Here is a 17,265-nt window from a genome sequence, read left to right as displayed (position 1 = left end):
TGTTATCATTATATAAGACATTGGTGAGGTAATATTTAGAGTATTGTGTTCAGTTTTGGTCACCATGTTAGAGTAAAGATATTGTCAAGCTGGAAACGGTACAGAGAAGATTCACGGGGATGTTGCCCAGACTCGAGGACCTGAGTTATAGGGAGAGGTTGAGCAGGCTAGGACTATATTCCTTGGAACACAGGAGGATGAGGGGTGATCTTATAGAGGTGTACAAAATCATGAAAGGAATAGATCGAGTAAATGCACAAAATGCTTGGCTCAGAGTAGGGGAAGCGAGAACAAGAGGATAAAGGTTTACAGTGAGGGGTGATTTAATAGGAAGTTGAGGGGTAATTACTTTGTTATAGAAAGGAAGGTAGGTGTTTGGAATGAGCTGAGATGGTACCTGAGACAGGGACTATCACAATGTTTAAGAAACATTTAGACTGATACATAAATAGGATAGGTTTAGAGGGATACGAGTCAAATGCAGGCAAGTGGAACTAGTGTAGATGGGGCATGTTGGTTGGTGTGGGCAAGTTAGGCCAAAGGGCCTGTTTCTATGCTTCATGACTCTAGGACACCAGTTGTTAAAATGAAGACTGAAAGAAACGCTTCATCCCAAATTATGAGACGTGTACAACAATTTATAGCTATTTCAGCATCACATGCCAAAATGCCAACCATCGGGTGGTATATGCACAACAGAAACAAGCACCAAATTAATGCAATCATATCTTAACATTTACCTCAGTATTGCCTGCTGTTGGATGCTCTATCCTTCTCAACAATGCCATCACTCTTTTTTGAAGAGCTGCCCGCCCTGTAGATTACCATTAACAAAAATGCATCAGAACAAAAAGCACATGTAGTCACAAGAGCATTGAGAAGAGAAGCCAACAGCACACATCAGGATCCATCTGCGTGACAGCTTATGAATTATATCCCAAAGAGAAAGGCAACATTCAATCTGGTTTTGTTCCTGAAAAGTGCTGTGACAATGCTGTGACATTAAATTGAAGAAGTATACTTTATAATTGCGAAACGGTTGAGCTTATGGGTTAATTACACACAGAAACTCTTGACTAAAATCAACAGCATTTCCAATCTCAGTACCCACTGTATGTTTACCTGTGTATTTCAATGCTGTTCTGTACCTATTATACTATATGGTCCACCTCAACGCACCAGTTTTAGCCATGGCTTTTCAACACAGCAATATTGTCAAAAACCTTAACTACTCTAATTACTCCCATTAAATGATTGATCCTTTGTTTTTACAATCTGCACCCATTTGACCAAGATAGTGCAGAGGTACAATTTCTTATCTCCATAATACTGCCCATCAGATATGTTTGCTTAATGCTGGATAAAATGTAATGGGTATTATGAAATGCACAGCTTAGACCGATCAGTGTATTTACCATCTACATTTCCAGCATCTCTCCACCAAGCTAATACACGCCCAATAACTGGGGCAGGGAGAAAACATGAATGAACTGGAACTCCATAGTAGGTAACATTTTGAATCTTAAATTATCTCAAAGCAGAACAGTGCATTTCAACTCATGTAGTTGTCACAATGAGGCAGCACAGTGGCACATTGGGTAGAGTTGCTGTCTTCCAGCTCCAGAGACCTGGGTTTAATCTTAACTACAGATGCTCTCAGTACGGAGTTTGTATATTTTCTGTGAGCGCGTGGGTTTTCTCCAGGTGCTCCGGTTTCCTCCCACATTCCAGAAACAAGCAGGTGTTGTAGGTTAATTGGCCTCTGTAAATTGTCCCTAGTGTGTGGGACAGAACTAGGGCACAGGTGATGGTTGGTCGACGCTGAAGGTCCTGTTTTCACGCCGTATCTCTAAACTAAACGTCCATTAGCACATGCAGCCTCACACCACCACTAATCTAACCTGAATTCTTGGCAGACAAAATGTTTAGGTTTATTCTTGTCACGTGTACCACAGTACAATGGAAAACTGTTTTGCATGCTATCCAATCAGATCAGATAATACTATATATAAAGTCCAACTCAAGTACAATAAATAGAGCATGGGGAAGATAAGAGTGCAGAATATAGTTATCAGCAATGTAGCATATCAAGAAATGCCATTCTTACCACACTTTCAAATATCAGCATAGTATTTTCTAAGTTAAAAGTACTTTAGAATACAGAATGGGAGAAGATTAAAAGGAATTAAGTTTGACTAATTTCATACAAAATAAATTTGGAAATTTAAGTTGAGCTATAAATAGAACTTCATTAACCAACATCATGTTGACATAAATATACCTGTTGACATCATATTGCTGACGGATGCAAATTCCATAAATGTATTGTAATTTGGGAGAATGCTCTGGACAGGCACATCATCAACTCCACACCGAATGTCGGCTTCTTCACAAAGGTGTCGAAAACAGGACATGGATACAAGAACTGCTTCTATGTCGGGGCTCCAGAGGAACATGTAGAGGGCCACCTCCAGTTTGGTCTGTGCTTGGCGACAGATGGGGATCCCACTGCCGAGCGTGGCATTCTCCTATGGGCAAAAAATCCATCTTAAGAATCACAGCAATAAATAATGCCACTAGAAAAACATTCAAGCGGCTTTTACGGATACCTTAGTTATTATTCTATAAAACCATAACACGTAAGAGCAGAATTAGGCCATTCAGCCAATCGAGTCTGCTCCGCCATTGAATCAGGGCTGACCTATTATTCCCTCTCAACCCCATTCTCCTGCCTTCTCCCCGCAACGTCACAAATTAAGAACCTGTCAATCTCCGCTTTAAAAATACTCAATGACGGCCTCTACCGACGTCTGTGGCAAAGAATTCCACAGATTCTAAAACCACTCTCCGGCTAAAGAAATTCCTCCGCATCTCCATTCTAAAGGTGCTTCCTTTTATTCTGAAGCTGTGTCCTCTGGTCCTAGACTCTCCCACTACTAGAAACATCCTCCACACCCACTATATCTAGGCCTTTTATTATTTGGTAGGTTTTAATAAAATCCCCCCCCACCCCCCCCCCCCCCCCTCTCCTCCTACATCCTTCAATACTCCAGCGAGTACAGGACCAGAGCTTTTAAAAAGATTTTCAATACTCCAAGCATATCACCATCTATAGTGCGATATAAATTAAAATTCAAGGCACACTCGAGTCAATCAGAGCTTCACAATTTTATTCGCACTGTTCACTGATCAGTGGAGAAGTTAGGAATTCATTAAAACAAAGTATTCTCCATTAACAGTGGAATGAAAATATGATACTTGAGATCTTGCAGTAGAATAAGAGCAACTGAAGTGCCAAACAACTCCATCGTAAGAAAAATGCTTCAATTAGCCTGCTCCAAGCCCGCCGCGGGCTGCAGGGTGGAAGCCACCGAGCTGTCCCCTGCTCGTCCCCTAAAGACCAGAGACTGGGAGGATGGAGTGGGTGGCGATCAGGAGAAAGGCTAGCATCACGTTTGCCTTTGTTATTACCAAAGGCACAAGGACTAGAGTGCAGACTGGACTCCGAAAACCCAGTACCCCTTGCAGGCAGGACCAGTAGACTATTTCCGCACACATCGCTAATCGTGGAAGTGGTTAGGCATTGCAATACTTTACTGGACCATATGAAATAAAATAATTTAATTGTACATTTGCACATGTGACATAAAAGCATAATTGAACCATTGGATTCACTTATATACATTGGTATTCAAATTCTACTGCATGGTTATTTTTTTGATAAAATCTCTAAGTAGTCAAAATTTTATACTCCTTAACTTAACCAATACTACTATTATACAAATGCTCATCACACCCCAAACCATGACCTGCTGAGATACTCCAGCACTCTGCGTCATTTAGTACCAATTTTAAGTTATATTTATTTCAACAGGGCATAATACTCCTCACAATAACATTACTCCATGGACCATGGAATAAATGCACTGCTCATTGACACCAACAAAATAAATGAGCATGTGAAATAATAAAGAACGTTTGAAAAGGAAGACAGTATTACATAAATCATATTTTGCAGGTCAGGCAGCATCTGGGAAAGGGAAAGAGCATTCAGGTTTCACATCAATGACTTTTTAAAAATCACAAATGGCAATCAATCTCAAAGCAACTCATTACCCACATTTCCCGGAGACATTATTCAACTGAGTATTTGACGACAAGTAAACATTTATTGAGACAGTGGAAGGAGAGAAAATACTTGTCTTCAAATTAGCAAACATAACTATTCCTCTGCTTAGTCATGCACTAGCATTAATAAGATTCCTGCAGTATCAAATCAAATGTGTAATTTTATTGGCTTCAAAGTATGGAAATGGTTATTGATTACCTTTTTCTTCTGCTAGGATGGCTACTAGTTTTGTAGCCAGGACTGGATCCTATGTGTGGTCGGTCATGACGGTGAACCGACTTTAAGTGCCTTCAGCAAAGTACACAACATGGTTATGCAAAAGCTTAAGGGGAAAGTATGAGGGAAATTAGAGTTCCACCGACTTTAAGTAATGGAGATGCAAAGCCTCGAAATCTCACAATAGCGCCCAGCTCGGCCTGTGGACTTCGGGAGCTGCGGTCTCCGGTAGGAAGCAGCCGATTCGGAACTCCAAGCCGCTGAGAATGTTCTTCCGAAGCCGGAGCTCCATTCGGCGAGAGGGCCTGAAACATCGGGCCTCCGCTGCGGCGACTGTGGAGGCCTCAATAGGCCCTGACCACGGGTGAACATAGAGGAGGAAGATGACTGAACATTTATTGTCTTCCCTCACGGTAGAAAACGTTGATTCCGCTGTGGGGGGACGTTCATGTTAAATTCTATAGTGTGTTGTGCTTTTCTTTTTATTTGTGTGGCTGTATGGCAACCCAAATTCTTCTATGTACAGCACTTTAGTCAACATGAGGTTTTTTTAAATGTGCTATAAATTTTTTCTTGGATTTAATGAAAAGAAGACAGAGGTGATTTTATTTGATCCCAATGGCTGCCGTGAACCTCCATTTGTTGATTTGGGTCCATTGTCAAGGTACGTGAAGCCAACAGTTGTGAACCTGGGTTTTAGGATGGACAGTAACTTTAAATTAGATCGCCAAATATGCGCGGTGGTTAAGTCCAGCTTCTTTCACCTAAGGTAGCTGGCGAAGGTGAAGCCCATTCTCGAGCGGCAGCATTTTGAGACAGTAATCCATGCCTTTATTACATCTAGGCTGGATTACTGTAACGCACTCTAGTTTGGTGTTGCTCGTTCTTCACTGGCTCGTCTCCAGTTGGTTCAGAATGCTCGCCTTTTAACAGGGATTCGAAAGAGGGAGCACATATCGCCAATTCTGGCCTCCCTCCACTGGCTCCCGGTGCACTTTCGAGTTCATTTTAAGATACTGTTATTTGTTTTTAAATCTCTGAATGGGCTCGCCCCGCCTTACCTCTCTGAGCTGCTCCACCCATACGCTCCTGCCCGGTCCCTCAGATCAGCTGGTCAGCTGCTCCTGGAGGTACCGAGGTCTAGTCGGAAGCTCAGTGGGGATAGAGCCTTCTCTGTTGCTGCTCCGGCACTCTGGAACACCATGCCGTTGCACATCAGACAGGCCCCCTCTCTGTCCATCTTCAAATCCAGTGTTAAAACACATTTGTACTCCCTGGCTTTTGACCATGCCTGAGGCTTTGCTTCTGTCTGTGGTGTTTTTGATGTTTCTTTATTTTACATGTCTTTTCCTACTATTTCTTTTGATTGTTATTTTTGGTGTGTATTAACTTTTTTGTCAATGATTAGTGATGTACAGCACTTTGTTGCAGCTATGTTTGTTTTTAAAGTGCTCTATAAATAAAATTATTATTATTATAACCTCTGACATCTGCACTAATCAAGAATCTATCTATCTCTGCCAAAGGGCCTGTTTCCACACTGTACGAGTCCATGACTATGACTATCACAGATGGACATCTTGGTGAGCTGGTGGAACTACCGGGCCTGTTTTAGAACTGTGTATCTCTGCGACTTTGCTCTACTGAGTTTCTGGAGCATTCTGTTTGCAAAGAGTATACTGGTCACTAAAATAAAACAATTGACAGTATTTAAATTTTACTCCAAATCCCCCTAAAAAATTCCTGCCATCCCGTTCTCATCTTTATGCTGTTACACGGTGGCTAGGTTGTGGATAAAATTGACAGAGAGCCTCTATGAGCCTAAGTACGAGCACTAATGGCTCAGTCAAAGGAAGGAGCAGACACAAAATGCTAGAGTAGCTCAACTGATCAGGCAGCACCTCTGGAGAAAAGTAGTAGGTGACACATCGGGTCGAAATCCAAGAAGGGTCTGACCCGCTGAGTTACTCAGCATTTTGTGTCTATCCTCGGTGTAAACCAGCATCTGCATTTCCGTCCTACACAAAGGAAGGAGGCAGATGGTCTTGGTGAGAATGAGCTTAAGACAATCATCTGCACTGGTTGATTATTGGTATTGAATCCTTGATATCATCTTTATTAAATGGTTGTTATCACCATCAGTAACCTGGACGATAAACAATGTATTTGACTGGAGAAGCAAAAGAGAAAACTGCATGAAGGTTGAACCAGAATCATCAAATCATGTCCCGAAAACTGCCACACTCACCAAATACCATCAGGTATTTTACTTTCATCATCATTGAGGATAACAGAAATCAATTAACCCATTGAAGACCCTCTTGGTGTAGCACATTTGGTATCCGAAAAATACATTGAAAAATCACCTGCAAAGATGACCATTACTTAAAATTTTCATGCCAATGTTTATATTATTCCATCATAAAACTCTACATTAGTGTTATCAGACCTATTATTTTTTCCATAAGGTGGGGCAATTGTGCGTAACTATATTAGTTTAAAAAAACTAGCTAAAATGTCCCGGAGATTATTACCTTATTCTTCAATAGAAATTTATTCCGACAAATAAGAATCTCCCGTAACCACTTCAGAATGTCTGTGCTGTTCAGCACCTGATGAGCAATCAGTTTCTTACAGATGAAGAACAGAACTTGGGAGCTGTCAACACAAAATAAAACAAAGTAAGAAAAACAATATGCAAGTTTCAGTTTGTTTCTTGGTACTAGGTTAGGGATAATGACTGCTCTTTTTGTTTGAATTGATTGAAAAATAAAGCATAGAAATGGGCCCCTTCAGCCCATGCAGACCGTCGATCACTATTCATACGAGTTCTATGTTATCCCACTTTTTCATCCACTCCCTAAACACTAGGGTCAATTTACAGAAGCCAATTATCTGAGAAGAACTTTTTTCACACAGAGAGTGGTGAATCTCTGGAACTCTCTGCCGCAGAGGGTAGTCGAGGCCAGTTCATTGGCTATATTTAAGAGGGAGTTAGATGTGGCCCTTGTGGCTAAGGGGATCAGAGGGTATGGAGAAGGCAGGTACGGGATACTGAGTTGGATGATCAGCCATGATCATATTGAATGGCGGTGCAGGCTCGAAGGGCCGAATGGCCTACTCCTGCACCTAATTTCTATGTTTCTATCTACAAACACACTTATTGGGGAGGTGGGAGGAAACCGATGCAATCACAGGGAGAACATGCAGACTCCACACAGCCAGCACTTGTTGTCAGGGTCAAACCTGGGTCTCTGAAGCCGTGAGGAAACAAACTACCAGTTGCGCCATCGTGCATCTTCAAGGCAGAAAACGTTAAATTGCTTAACAAAACAGTAAGAAATAAGCAATGTGAACGGAATATTAGCCGTTACATCAGGAGGCATGGAATATATAGGGAGATTCTGATGCCACTTCACAAGCTATTTGTGAGATTGCATGCAGTTTCGACCCCTAAAGTCAAGGAACAATATGAAGCCAATGTAGATGTTCACCAGGTCGATTCTTAGGATGAACGATTGACTCAACTATTCATTGACTAATGAATGGTTAAGCTTAATCCTCCGAGGCATGGAAAGAGGAAACAAAATTATTTTTTTAAATACATCTTTGGGGAAAATTGGATAAGCCATGGCCTTATTGAATGATGGAGAGCGCAAAGTCACCGACTGATTTCAGAATTCAAGTCCCCGACTGATCCCAGAACAATGGGCTGCATGGAGCACTGCTCATTTGGTTTTGTCATCAAATGGAAAAGTTGACCACATGGGAATTAATTTAAGCAAATTGTGAGCAAAATTGCAGCAAACTTGCATCTCTCCATTTGCATTAAATCATTCTCTCAAAGCAAAGAATAGCAGCAAAGAATAGCAGCTGTGTTGAATCTGAATCTAAATGGAACTACCTTGGAGTGGAACTTCTTGCTTCTTGAAACCATGCATCATTACTAAGAGCAGATTGTGGAAAATATTGAAAGACTGATCATATCTTTTCCAGTTCAACTAAAGTAAACATTTCCAGAATCTTTACAAAACACGAGGGGTGGTTTGATTTCCACCTCGATAGGTGAGAAAATCCCTATTCCGGGCCATGTATTGGCTGTGTCTACATACTAGATGCCAAGAATACTATCTTGGATACTAAATGTTTTCAGACAACTGATTACCAAAAATTATCAAAGTGCAAATAGAATTAGAACATGCACATGCTCTTTGCTTTAAAAAATATTTTATCTCCATAGCGGTCATCCTCAGCCCACTTTAAGAAAGCAAAAATTCAATTTTCTTAAAAAGTTGCAGTGGCACAGTTGGTAGAGTAGCTGCCTCACTGCACAAGAGCTTGAGGTTCGATCAGGTGCTGTCTGTGTGGAGTTTGATCGTTCTCCCTGTGGGTTTCCTCCGGTTTCTTCCCACATCCCAAAGACATGTGGGTTTGTAAGTTAATTGGCCTCTGTAAATTGTCCCTAGTGTGTAAGGAAATGATGAGAAAGAGGGATACAATAGAATTGGTGTGAACGGGTGATCGATGTTGGTTGTGGACTCGGTGGGCCGAAAGGTGTTTTCATGATGCATCTCTAAACTCAAAACAAACCAAAGCATATTTCCATTATCAATACAGCAGTTTGAATTTTGAGATGTAACATTTTGGAACCAATTACAACAAATTTCTACAAATGACAGAGTTGACTGTATTTTTCGACCAGGAAGTAACAAAGAAACTCAATGATGGAGATGGACTTGATTTAGTTTACAAGGATCTTGACTAGGAAATGAAAGCCCATGCAAGCCAAGGGAGATGGAAAATTCGATCAAAGTTGGCGCAGTCTTGAGTCATACTTAAATACAGTGGCATGATCAAGCTATTCCACCTACTTGACAGTGAGCTGAGAACTTTGAGACTGCATGAAGATATAAACTGTCTTATTAATTGAACAGTAAAGTGCCAACCAGAATCTAATGCAGAGGAGTGTGTAATGAGGCACATTAATGCAAGGGAATTTACTACAAAAGAGAGGACACAGAAAGACCTGAACAGAGGAACTTGAGGAAATGTTCACACTTCATTAAAAGGAACAGGGTCGGACAATTAAGTGGTTCAGTCTCATTTAGATTCTTTCGTTTATGAACCCAAGTATGGAATAAAGGAGCAGAGAGATCAAGCTGCAATATTTAGAATGCTTGGTAAACCACAGCTTGATTGCTGCATGTTCAGTCACTCTACACTTCCATCCCCCACCAGGAAGGCTTTAAAGACTTCCGTTTCTTCCTCGACCAAGGAAACATCCAATTTCCCTCTACTATCACTCTACTCCGCCTCGTGGAGCTGGACCTCACCCATAATAACTTCTCCTTTGATTCCTCCCACTTCCTCCAAGTCCAAGGCATAGCTATGGGCACATGGGCCCCAGCAATGCCTGCCTCTTTGTAGGGTGCCAGGCGTACCAGGCCCTATCCCCAAGCACTACCTCCATTACATTGCCGACTGCATCGGTGCTACCTCCTGCACCCATGCTGAACACATGGAATTCATCAACTTCACCACCAATTTCCATCCTGCACTCAAATTTACCAGGACCTTCTCCGACATCTCCCTCACCTTTCTTGATCTCTATCACAGGAAATAGACTATCGACTGACATCTATTACAAATGGATTGGCTCCCACAACTATCTCGACTACACTTCTTCCCACCCTGCTTCCTGCAAAGACTCTATCCCCTACTCTCAATTCCTCTGTCTACACCGCATCTACTCCCAAGATGAGTGTTCCAGACCAGGACATCAGAGATGTCATAATTCTTTAGGGAACAGCGGTTCCCGTCTCCCATCATAGATGAGGCCCTCACTCGTGTCTCCTCGGTACCCCACACCTCCATCCTTGCTTCCCCTCCCCCTCGTCGCAGCTGTCCTTACCTTTCACCCCATCAGTTGCCGCATACAACACATAATCCTCCAAAATTTCTGCCACCCCCAAAAGGATCCCACCACTAGCCACATTTTCCTATCTCCACCCCTTTCCGTCTTCCAGAGACCGTTCCCTCCGCAACTCCCTGGTTAACTCATCCCTTCCCACCCAAACCATCCCCATCCCAACAACCTTTCCCTCCAACCGCAGGAGATGCAACACCTGTACCGAAACCACCTCCCTGTCCAGGGACCCCGACAGCCCTTTCAGGTTAGGCAGAGATTCACTCCCACCTCCTCCAACCTCATCTACTGTATCCATTGGTCAAGATGTGGGCTCTTATACATCAACACGACCAAACATAGACTGGGTGATAGTTTAGCTGAACACCTTCGTTCAGTCTGCCTGAACCTATCTGATCACCCGGTTGCTAAACACTTAAATTCTCCTTCCCATTCCCACACTAACCTTTCTGTCCTGGGCCTCCTCCGTTGTCAGAGTGAGCCAAATACACATTGGAGGAACAGCTTCTCATCTTTTGCTTGGGCAGTTTACAGCCCAGTGATATGAATATTGATTTCTCTAACTTCAGGTAGCCCCGACATTCCCCCTCTCTCACTATCCCTTCCCCACCCAAGTCGCACTAGCTTCTCGTTTTCACCTAACAAAGCTAGTAATGGCCCGTTTCCTTTATCATCGTTTTTTTGGCATATCTTTCATTCATTGTTCTTTATCTCTCTACTTCATTGTCTATATCTATTGTTTCCCTTTCCAGACTACCTTAATAGTACCTTTCCAGACTTTCCAGAAGTACCTTAATAGGCGAATCCTGCACATATTCTTCACAATATAAAAGCATCTCAAGAATACTAACTTCCACAAACACAAGGCATACATTGTCAAAGAGAATGGTTGAGACATCGGTATTTACTACCAGTATTTGACTGGGTGATTGTTTCGCTGAACACCTTCACTCACTCCGTTGAACCGACCTGATCTCCCGGTTGCTTACCACTTTAATTCTCCTTCCCATTCCCACACTGACCTTTCTGTCCTCAGTCTCCTCCATTATCAGAGTGAGGCTAAATGCAAATTGGAGGAACAGCATCTCATATTTAGCTTGGGCAGCTGACAACCTAGCGGTATGAATATTGATTTCTCTAATTTCAAGTAACCCCGGCATTCCCTCTCTCTCCATCCCTCCCCCACCCAAGTCGCACCAGCTTCTCATTTTCACCCAACAAACAGCTAACAATGGCCTGTTTTCTTTATCATTGTTACTTTTTTTGCATATCTTTCATTCATTGTTCTATATCTCTCTACTTCATTGTCTATATCTATTGTTTTCCTTTCCAGACTACAATGAAGAAGGGTCTCGTCCCGAAACGCCACCCATTCCTTCTCTACAGAGATGCTGCATGTCCCGCTGAGTTACTCCAGCATTTTATGTCTATCTTTAGTATTAACTATACAAGTATGTTACCTTATATCCCAGAAAGTTTGTATTGGTGCATCTGGATTCCACAACCCTATATTTTCTGGTTGGTGAAGAACTAACAAGGCCTGGAAATAGAATGGTAAAAAAAGTGTTTTAACGGAGAACAAATTGAAGCTTAGCAGAATACCCATGAAAGGCATTGATCAAATCAATTTTTTACAAGAATCAATGAACTAATTGATATCTCGTCATAAATTTTCATTGCATTTCACTCAGTCTGGTGAATGACAAAGTTGCTTATCTTCAGACAAGCTGGATATATATATTTATATCTGTTTGGTTTCAAAACTGTTTTCAAGTCAATTTCATGCATAAGGAAGGCATTAAATGGTGGAAATACACAGCAGTTTTATTCGCCACATATGAAGACAGCAACGTTTCGCATAGATTCTTCCATCGAACTGTTAATGAAAGATCGCAAAAGAGTTCAAATTAAAGGGCAGTGCAGTGGCACTGCAGTAGCCTTGCTGCCTTACAGTGCCAGAGACCTGGGTTCAATCCTGACTATAGATGCTGTCTGAATGGAGTTTGGACGTTCTCCCAGTGACCTGCGTGGGTTTTCTTCAGGAGTTCCAGTTTCCTTCCACGCTCCAAGATGAACAGGTTTGTAGGCTAATTGGCTTAGTAAAATTGCCCCTAGTGTGTAGAGAATAGTGTTAGTGTGCGGGGATCACTGGTTGGTGCAGACTCGGTGGGCAGAAGGGCCTGTTTCTGCGCAGTATCTCTAAATATCTAAACTAAAAACATCAGATATGATTGATAGGATTCAAGCATCTTGCATGGAGTTTGCACATTCTCCGTGACCGTGTGAGTTTCCTCCGGGTGTTCTGGTTTCCTCGCACATCCCAAAGACGTGCAGGTTTGTAGGCTCATCGGCCTCTGAATCACCCAAGGGTGTAGGGAGTGGAAGCGAAAGTGGGATAACATAGAACTAGCAAGCTCAGGAGATCGAAGGTCAGTGTGCACTCGGTGGGCTAATGGGCTGGTTTCCATGCTGTACCATTTAAATCAACCTTTCCAAACGTTTCAAAATGAATGTTCTCACCTCCATGGCTTCCTGTGCGATCTCTGGCATGCTGGTCTGTGGAACCAGCTGAACTAGACCAGTTATCAACTCAGCAGTGCTGTTCTGAATTTCATTTCCGGGCTTCCCTGGATTCTGCACAGCACAAACAATTTTTTTTAAAGAGCTCAAGAGATGAAACTAAAAAGAAGAAACAAACTTAAATGGAAGGAACTGACCCATAAATCTATCTGTGCCAGTTTACATTCACACAACAATAATAAGTTCATAAGTCATAGGAGCAAAATTAGGTCATTCTGCCAATCGTGTCCACTCTGCCATTCGTTCGTGATAGATTGATCGTTCCCTCTTAACCCCACTGTCCTGCCTTATACCCGTAACCTTTGACACCCACACTAATCAGGAACCTCTCAATCTCTGCTTTAAAAATACCCAATAATTTAGCCTACACAGTCGTCTGCGGAAATGAATTCTTCAGATCCACTACCCAGACCAAAGAAATTGCTCCTAATTTCCATACAAAAGGCACGTCCTTTTACTGAGTGTTCAAGAAGGAACTGCAGATGCTGGAAGATCGAAGGTACACAAAATTGCTGGAGAAACTCAGCGGGTGCAGCAGCATCTATGGAGCGAAGAAAATAGGCGACGTTTCGGGCCGAAACCCTTCTTCAGACCCTTTTACTGAGGTTGTGCCCCCAGGTCCTAGACTCTCCCACTAATGGAAACATCCTCTCTATATCCACTCTATCCAGGCATTTCACCACTTTGGACATCGTACCAAGAGAGCCACCCCATCCCCTTTGCCCACCTGCTTGTCTTTTTGATGGGAGTTGTATCTTTGGATATTCAGCTCCCAGCTTAGAGCCTCTTTCAGCCATGTCTCTGTCATGCCCACAATGTGGTACCAACAAATTTCTAACTGCGCTAAAAGCTCATCGACCTTGTTCTGTATACTGCATGCATTCAAATATACACCTTTAAGGGCGGGTCCCACTTGGCCGTCATTTACACGTCACGCGGATGCCGCGCAAAGATTTTGTACACTTTTTTATAAAGTGTACACAAAATCCTGGGATGCCGCGCGCAACCGCACGTCACTGCCTGTGTCACCAGGCACCATGCGCGCATCACGTGCATGTCATGACGTGCACGTCAATTATGTTGCGTAAATTACGTGCAAATGATGGCCAAGTGGGACAGGCCCTTTAGTTCAGTATTCACCACCTCTCTTCTCAAATTGGTCCCCATTTTGCCTGATTCTTTTTCCTCGTTAAACTTTGTTCTATTACTTCTTCTGGAGACGTCAGTAACATCTCCTGTGCTCTCTTTCCATTTAACTTCATCCACACATTTCCAATTTCTTGAATGTATTCCAGAGAGAGTAAGATATAGCTCTTGGGGCTAACGGAATCAAGGGATATGGGGAGAAGGTGGAGTCCGTCCCATCGGAACAGCTCCCTCCTTCCTCAATACTGACGCCAATGTCTCACAAATTCAAATCCACTTTCCCCACACGATCTTTGAGCAACACATTCAACTCTTCTTGACCCGATGCCAATTTACTCGTGGCTCAGGTAGCAATCCAGAACTGCTAGAAAAGCTCAAGGGCTGAAGGCTCCTCTCACATTGTCACTGATCCCCATATCTGTCTCACATAATGTTTTTAAAACAATAAGACACAATGTGCTCGAGTAACTCAGCAGGGCAGGCAGCATCTGTGGAGAACGTGGACAGGTGACTTTTCAGGCCAGGAACCTTCTTCAGAGTCTAAAAAAGGGTCCTGACCTAATACCGTGTTCTCCAGAGATACTGACTGAACCGTTACTGCAGCACTTATTTTGTAAACCTGCCACTACAGTTCCTTATGTTATCATATTGCGTTTAATTTGGCGATTCCACTTGATTGATGATCTCAATTTAATTTGTAGGAAAAGTCTTCAGATCAACATTCATTGCTTTTAAGGTCTAGGTTACAGTCATCAAATTACAATTGAAGCCTTCAACACTTGAGTAGTGCGTAAATAACCGCCCACAGAAAACACAATTCAGATCATACGTCTTAAAAATGTTTACAACATAATCTATATGAAGATCATAATTCAACTGGGCAACTACACAAAAAATCCTGAGGGCTGTAGAAAACTTCTTAAAACAAATTAATGTTTCTCTATATCACTGTGGTTGGCAGGCATTAAAAATAAAACATTGTGCAGCTGATGAATTACTATATTACATCAATTATAGCTTATTAAAAGCATTAATGAACTGATAAAAAGTGCTATGCTCACTTTCAAAACATTTTTTTTTCATTTGTTTAAGAAGGAATTGCAGATGCTGGAAAATCGAAGGTAGACAAAAATGCTGGAGAAACTCAGCGGGTGAGGCAGCATCTATAGAGCGAATGAAATAGGCAACGTTTCGGGCCAAAACATTCCCTATTTCCTTCGCTGCATAGATGCTGCCTCACCCGCTGAGTTTCTCCAGCATTTTTGTCTACCATTGCTTTTTTCATTTATTAGTTTCTCAGAAAATTAAACTGGATCATCACTCAAACTTCTTTCCAAGTTTTGAATTCACAAGCCCTACCTTACTTACATGCAACATCAACTTGGGGTCCCCGTGAATTAATTTCACAATGGCCAACAGTAAGAATTTATAACTTCGGGCTTCCGAGTCTGTCGGCTTTTCTTTAAATTTAAGGCTCGTCGTCATTTTTTCCTTAAACGTGAGACTCTGAAATAAATGTTTAAAAAGAGCGAAAATGAGGATGAACAAGGCAGTTTTGTCGATGACACCAAATAAAAGTTCTCGAGTTTTGTGTGTATCAAAAGTCTGATTCGTATATTAACGAAACGCTAGCCTCTATGTAATATGTACGTACATTAAAATGATTATGTTCATTGAAAAAACAATTATAAAACAATGGAACGGAATGCAAAACATTAGTAAATGCATGGCAGAAAAGGAGCTGTTTTAAATTTAATCTGTGTTTTTTTTTCAACAATTAAGATTTTATTCGAGAAGGTGGATGCATGCTGCGTACTCAGACCTAGAGAGATTACATTGTGTTTAGTAATGTAACTTTGCACAGAAAAGTCAGTGGTCTAATTGCTTTTCTGTGGTAGTTACTGTGATTCATACTTACAGCAACAGAAGCCCACTGCCATGCAAAACAGTGACTGGTTGGCGTCTGATCATGAGAGCGACAGCAGCCAATAAGCACAGAAAATAAAGCAGAAGACAAAGCACCACCAATCAATGTCAGAGTAGCCATGTTAAACAGCAGCTACCTATCCCAACAGGTGACACTAAACATACATACTCAACAAATGGGTTATGAACAAAGAAAGATTTTCCACCTGTATAAGTGCCTCTTCCCTCTCCCCCTCCCCATAAACTGTGTCAGAATAGTCCAATCGACCAAAATGCTAAATACTCAACATAATTTCACCTCAGAAAGCTGAGTAACAGCATTACTTCATCCAATTAATGTGTACAACAGAACAAAACAATATCATGGTCTACTTTTAGTTAAACAAGAAACTCAAAACTCAACCACTTATCACTGATACTCCTTTATATGTGTTTCTGAAAATAAAATCTCCTTTTCCCTCCATAATCTGCAAAGGGGCCATTCATGGTCTCATGCTAAATTTGCACAATGGCCATTGAAAATCTAAAATACCAGCGATAAGACAAGCACAAAAAAATTACCTGTTCCATCCAGTTGTGCAGTACCAATTCAACACAAATGTGTAAAAAGACTACAGTGTAAAACAAGCACACAGAGTACATATCCAATGTAAAATTTATAAAGATCAAACTGTCCATACTACAAGCCATTAACTACAAGGCTGAAAAACTCTTGTACCAAATATTTATTTTTGTCCAATGCTTATTATAGTCCAGCTATTGCCCATTTAAAAGACAGATGAACAGGTACATGGATGGGGAAGGGTTGGGATATGGGTCAAATAGGCAGATGGGACGAGTGTCGATGAAGCATCTTGATCGGCATGGGCAAGTTGGGTCAAAGGGCATGTGTCCGTGCCATACGAACCCACGGAATCACGCCTATTGTCATGCAGAGTATTGGATACGAAAACTTAGAACCAAAAACAAAAAGAGTTTAATAATTTAAATTTTGGAAGCAATACGATGCTTAGTGCTCAATCCTGAACCAGTAAGATGTATGGGTCTGATGAGAACATCATGCATTTTATTTTGCGATGTTAACAGGACATAAGGGAGTGGCGCTTCAAAAGTTACTTCTGCAAAGGATTATGTTTAACTGCCACAAGAATTCTATCCATGGCCTCTGCAACTAAGTCTGCTTGCAAACTGCACCCAACTTTGGAACAGCTCGGTTGAATGGAAGAGATGAAAGCATCTACATTCTTGAATGGGAATGATGTGAAATATAGGGAAAGAAGCATCTTGGATTTAGAACAAATTAATTGTATTTGTGATCATATTTAATAGTTAACTTGAAAAG

General features: G+C 41.7%; 1 protein-coding gene across 1 annotated transcript in view; it reads right to left on the bottom strand.

Moving 5' to 3' along the window:
• The window catches only part of nf1a (neurofibromin 1a), a 305,820-nt gene that overhangs the window by 186,735 nt on the left and 101,820 nt on the right, over positions 1–17,265 (bottom strand). The window contains exons 13-18 of the mRNA XM_055657600.1: positions 15,366–15,503; positions 12,792–12,905; positions 11,732–11,811; positions 6,880–7,003; positions 2,282–2,528; positions 741–814 (exon numbers count right to left, since the gene is read on the bottom strand). Of these exons, the coding sequence (XP_055513575.1) occupies positions 741–814; positions 2,282–2,528; positions 6,880–7,003; positions 11,732–11,811; positions 12,792–12,905; positions 15,366–15,503 (777 nt within the window). The remainder of the gene's footprint in view (positions 1–740; positions 815–2,281; positions 2,529–6,879; positions 7,004–11,731; positions 11,812–12,791; positions 12,906–15,365; positions 15,504–17,265) is intronic.

Source organism: Leucoraja erinacea, chromosome 28, assembly GCF_028641065.1.
Source record: "Leucoraja erinacea ecotype New England chromosome 28, Leri_hhj_1, whole genome shotgun sequence".
NCBI classification, from domain to species: Eukaryota; Metazoa; Chordata; class Chondrichthyes; order Rajiformes; family Rajidae; genus Leucoraja; species Leucoraja erinaceus.
The sequence above is the reverse complement of the archived record's forward strand: the minus strand, read 5'-3'. Positions and strand labels throughout refer to the sequence as shown.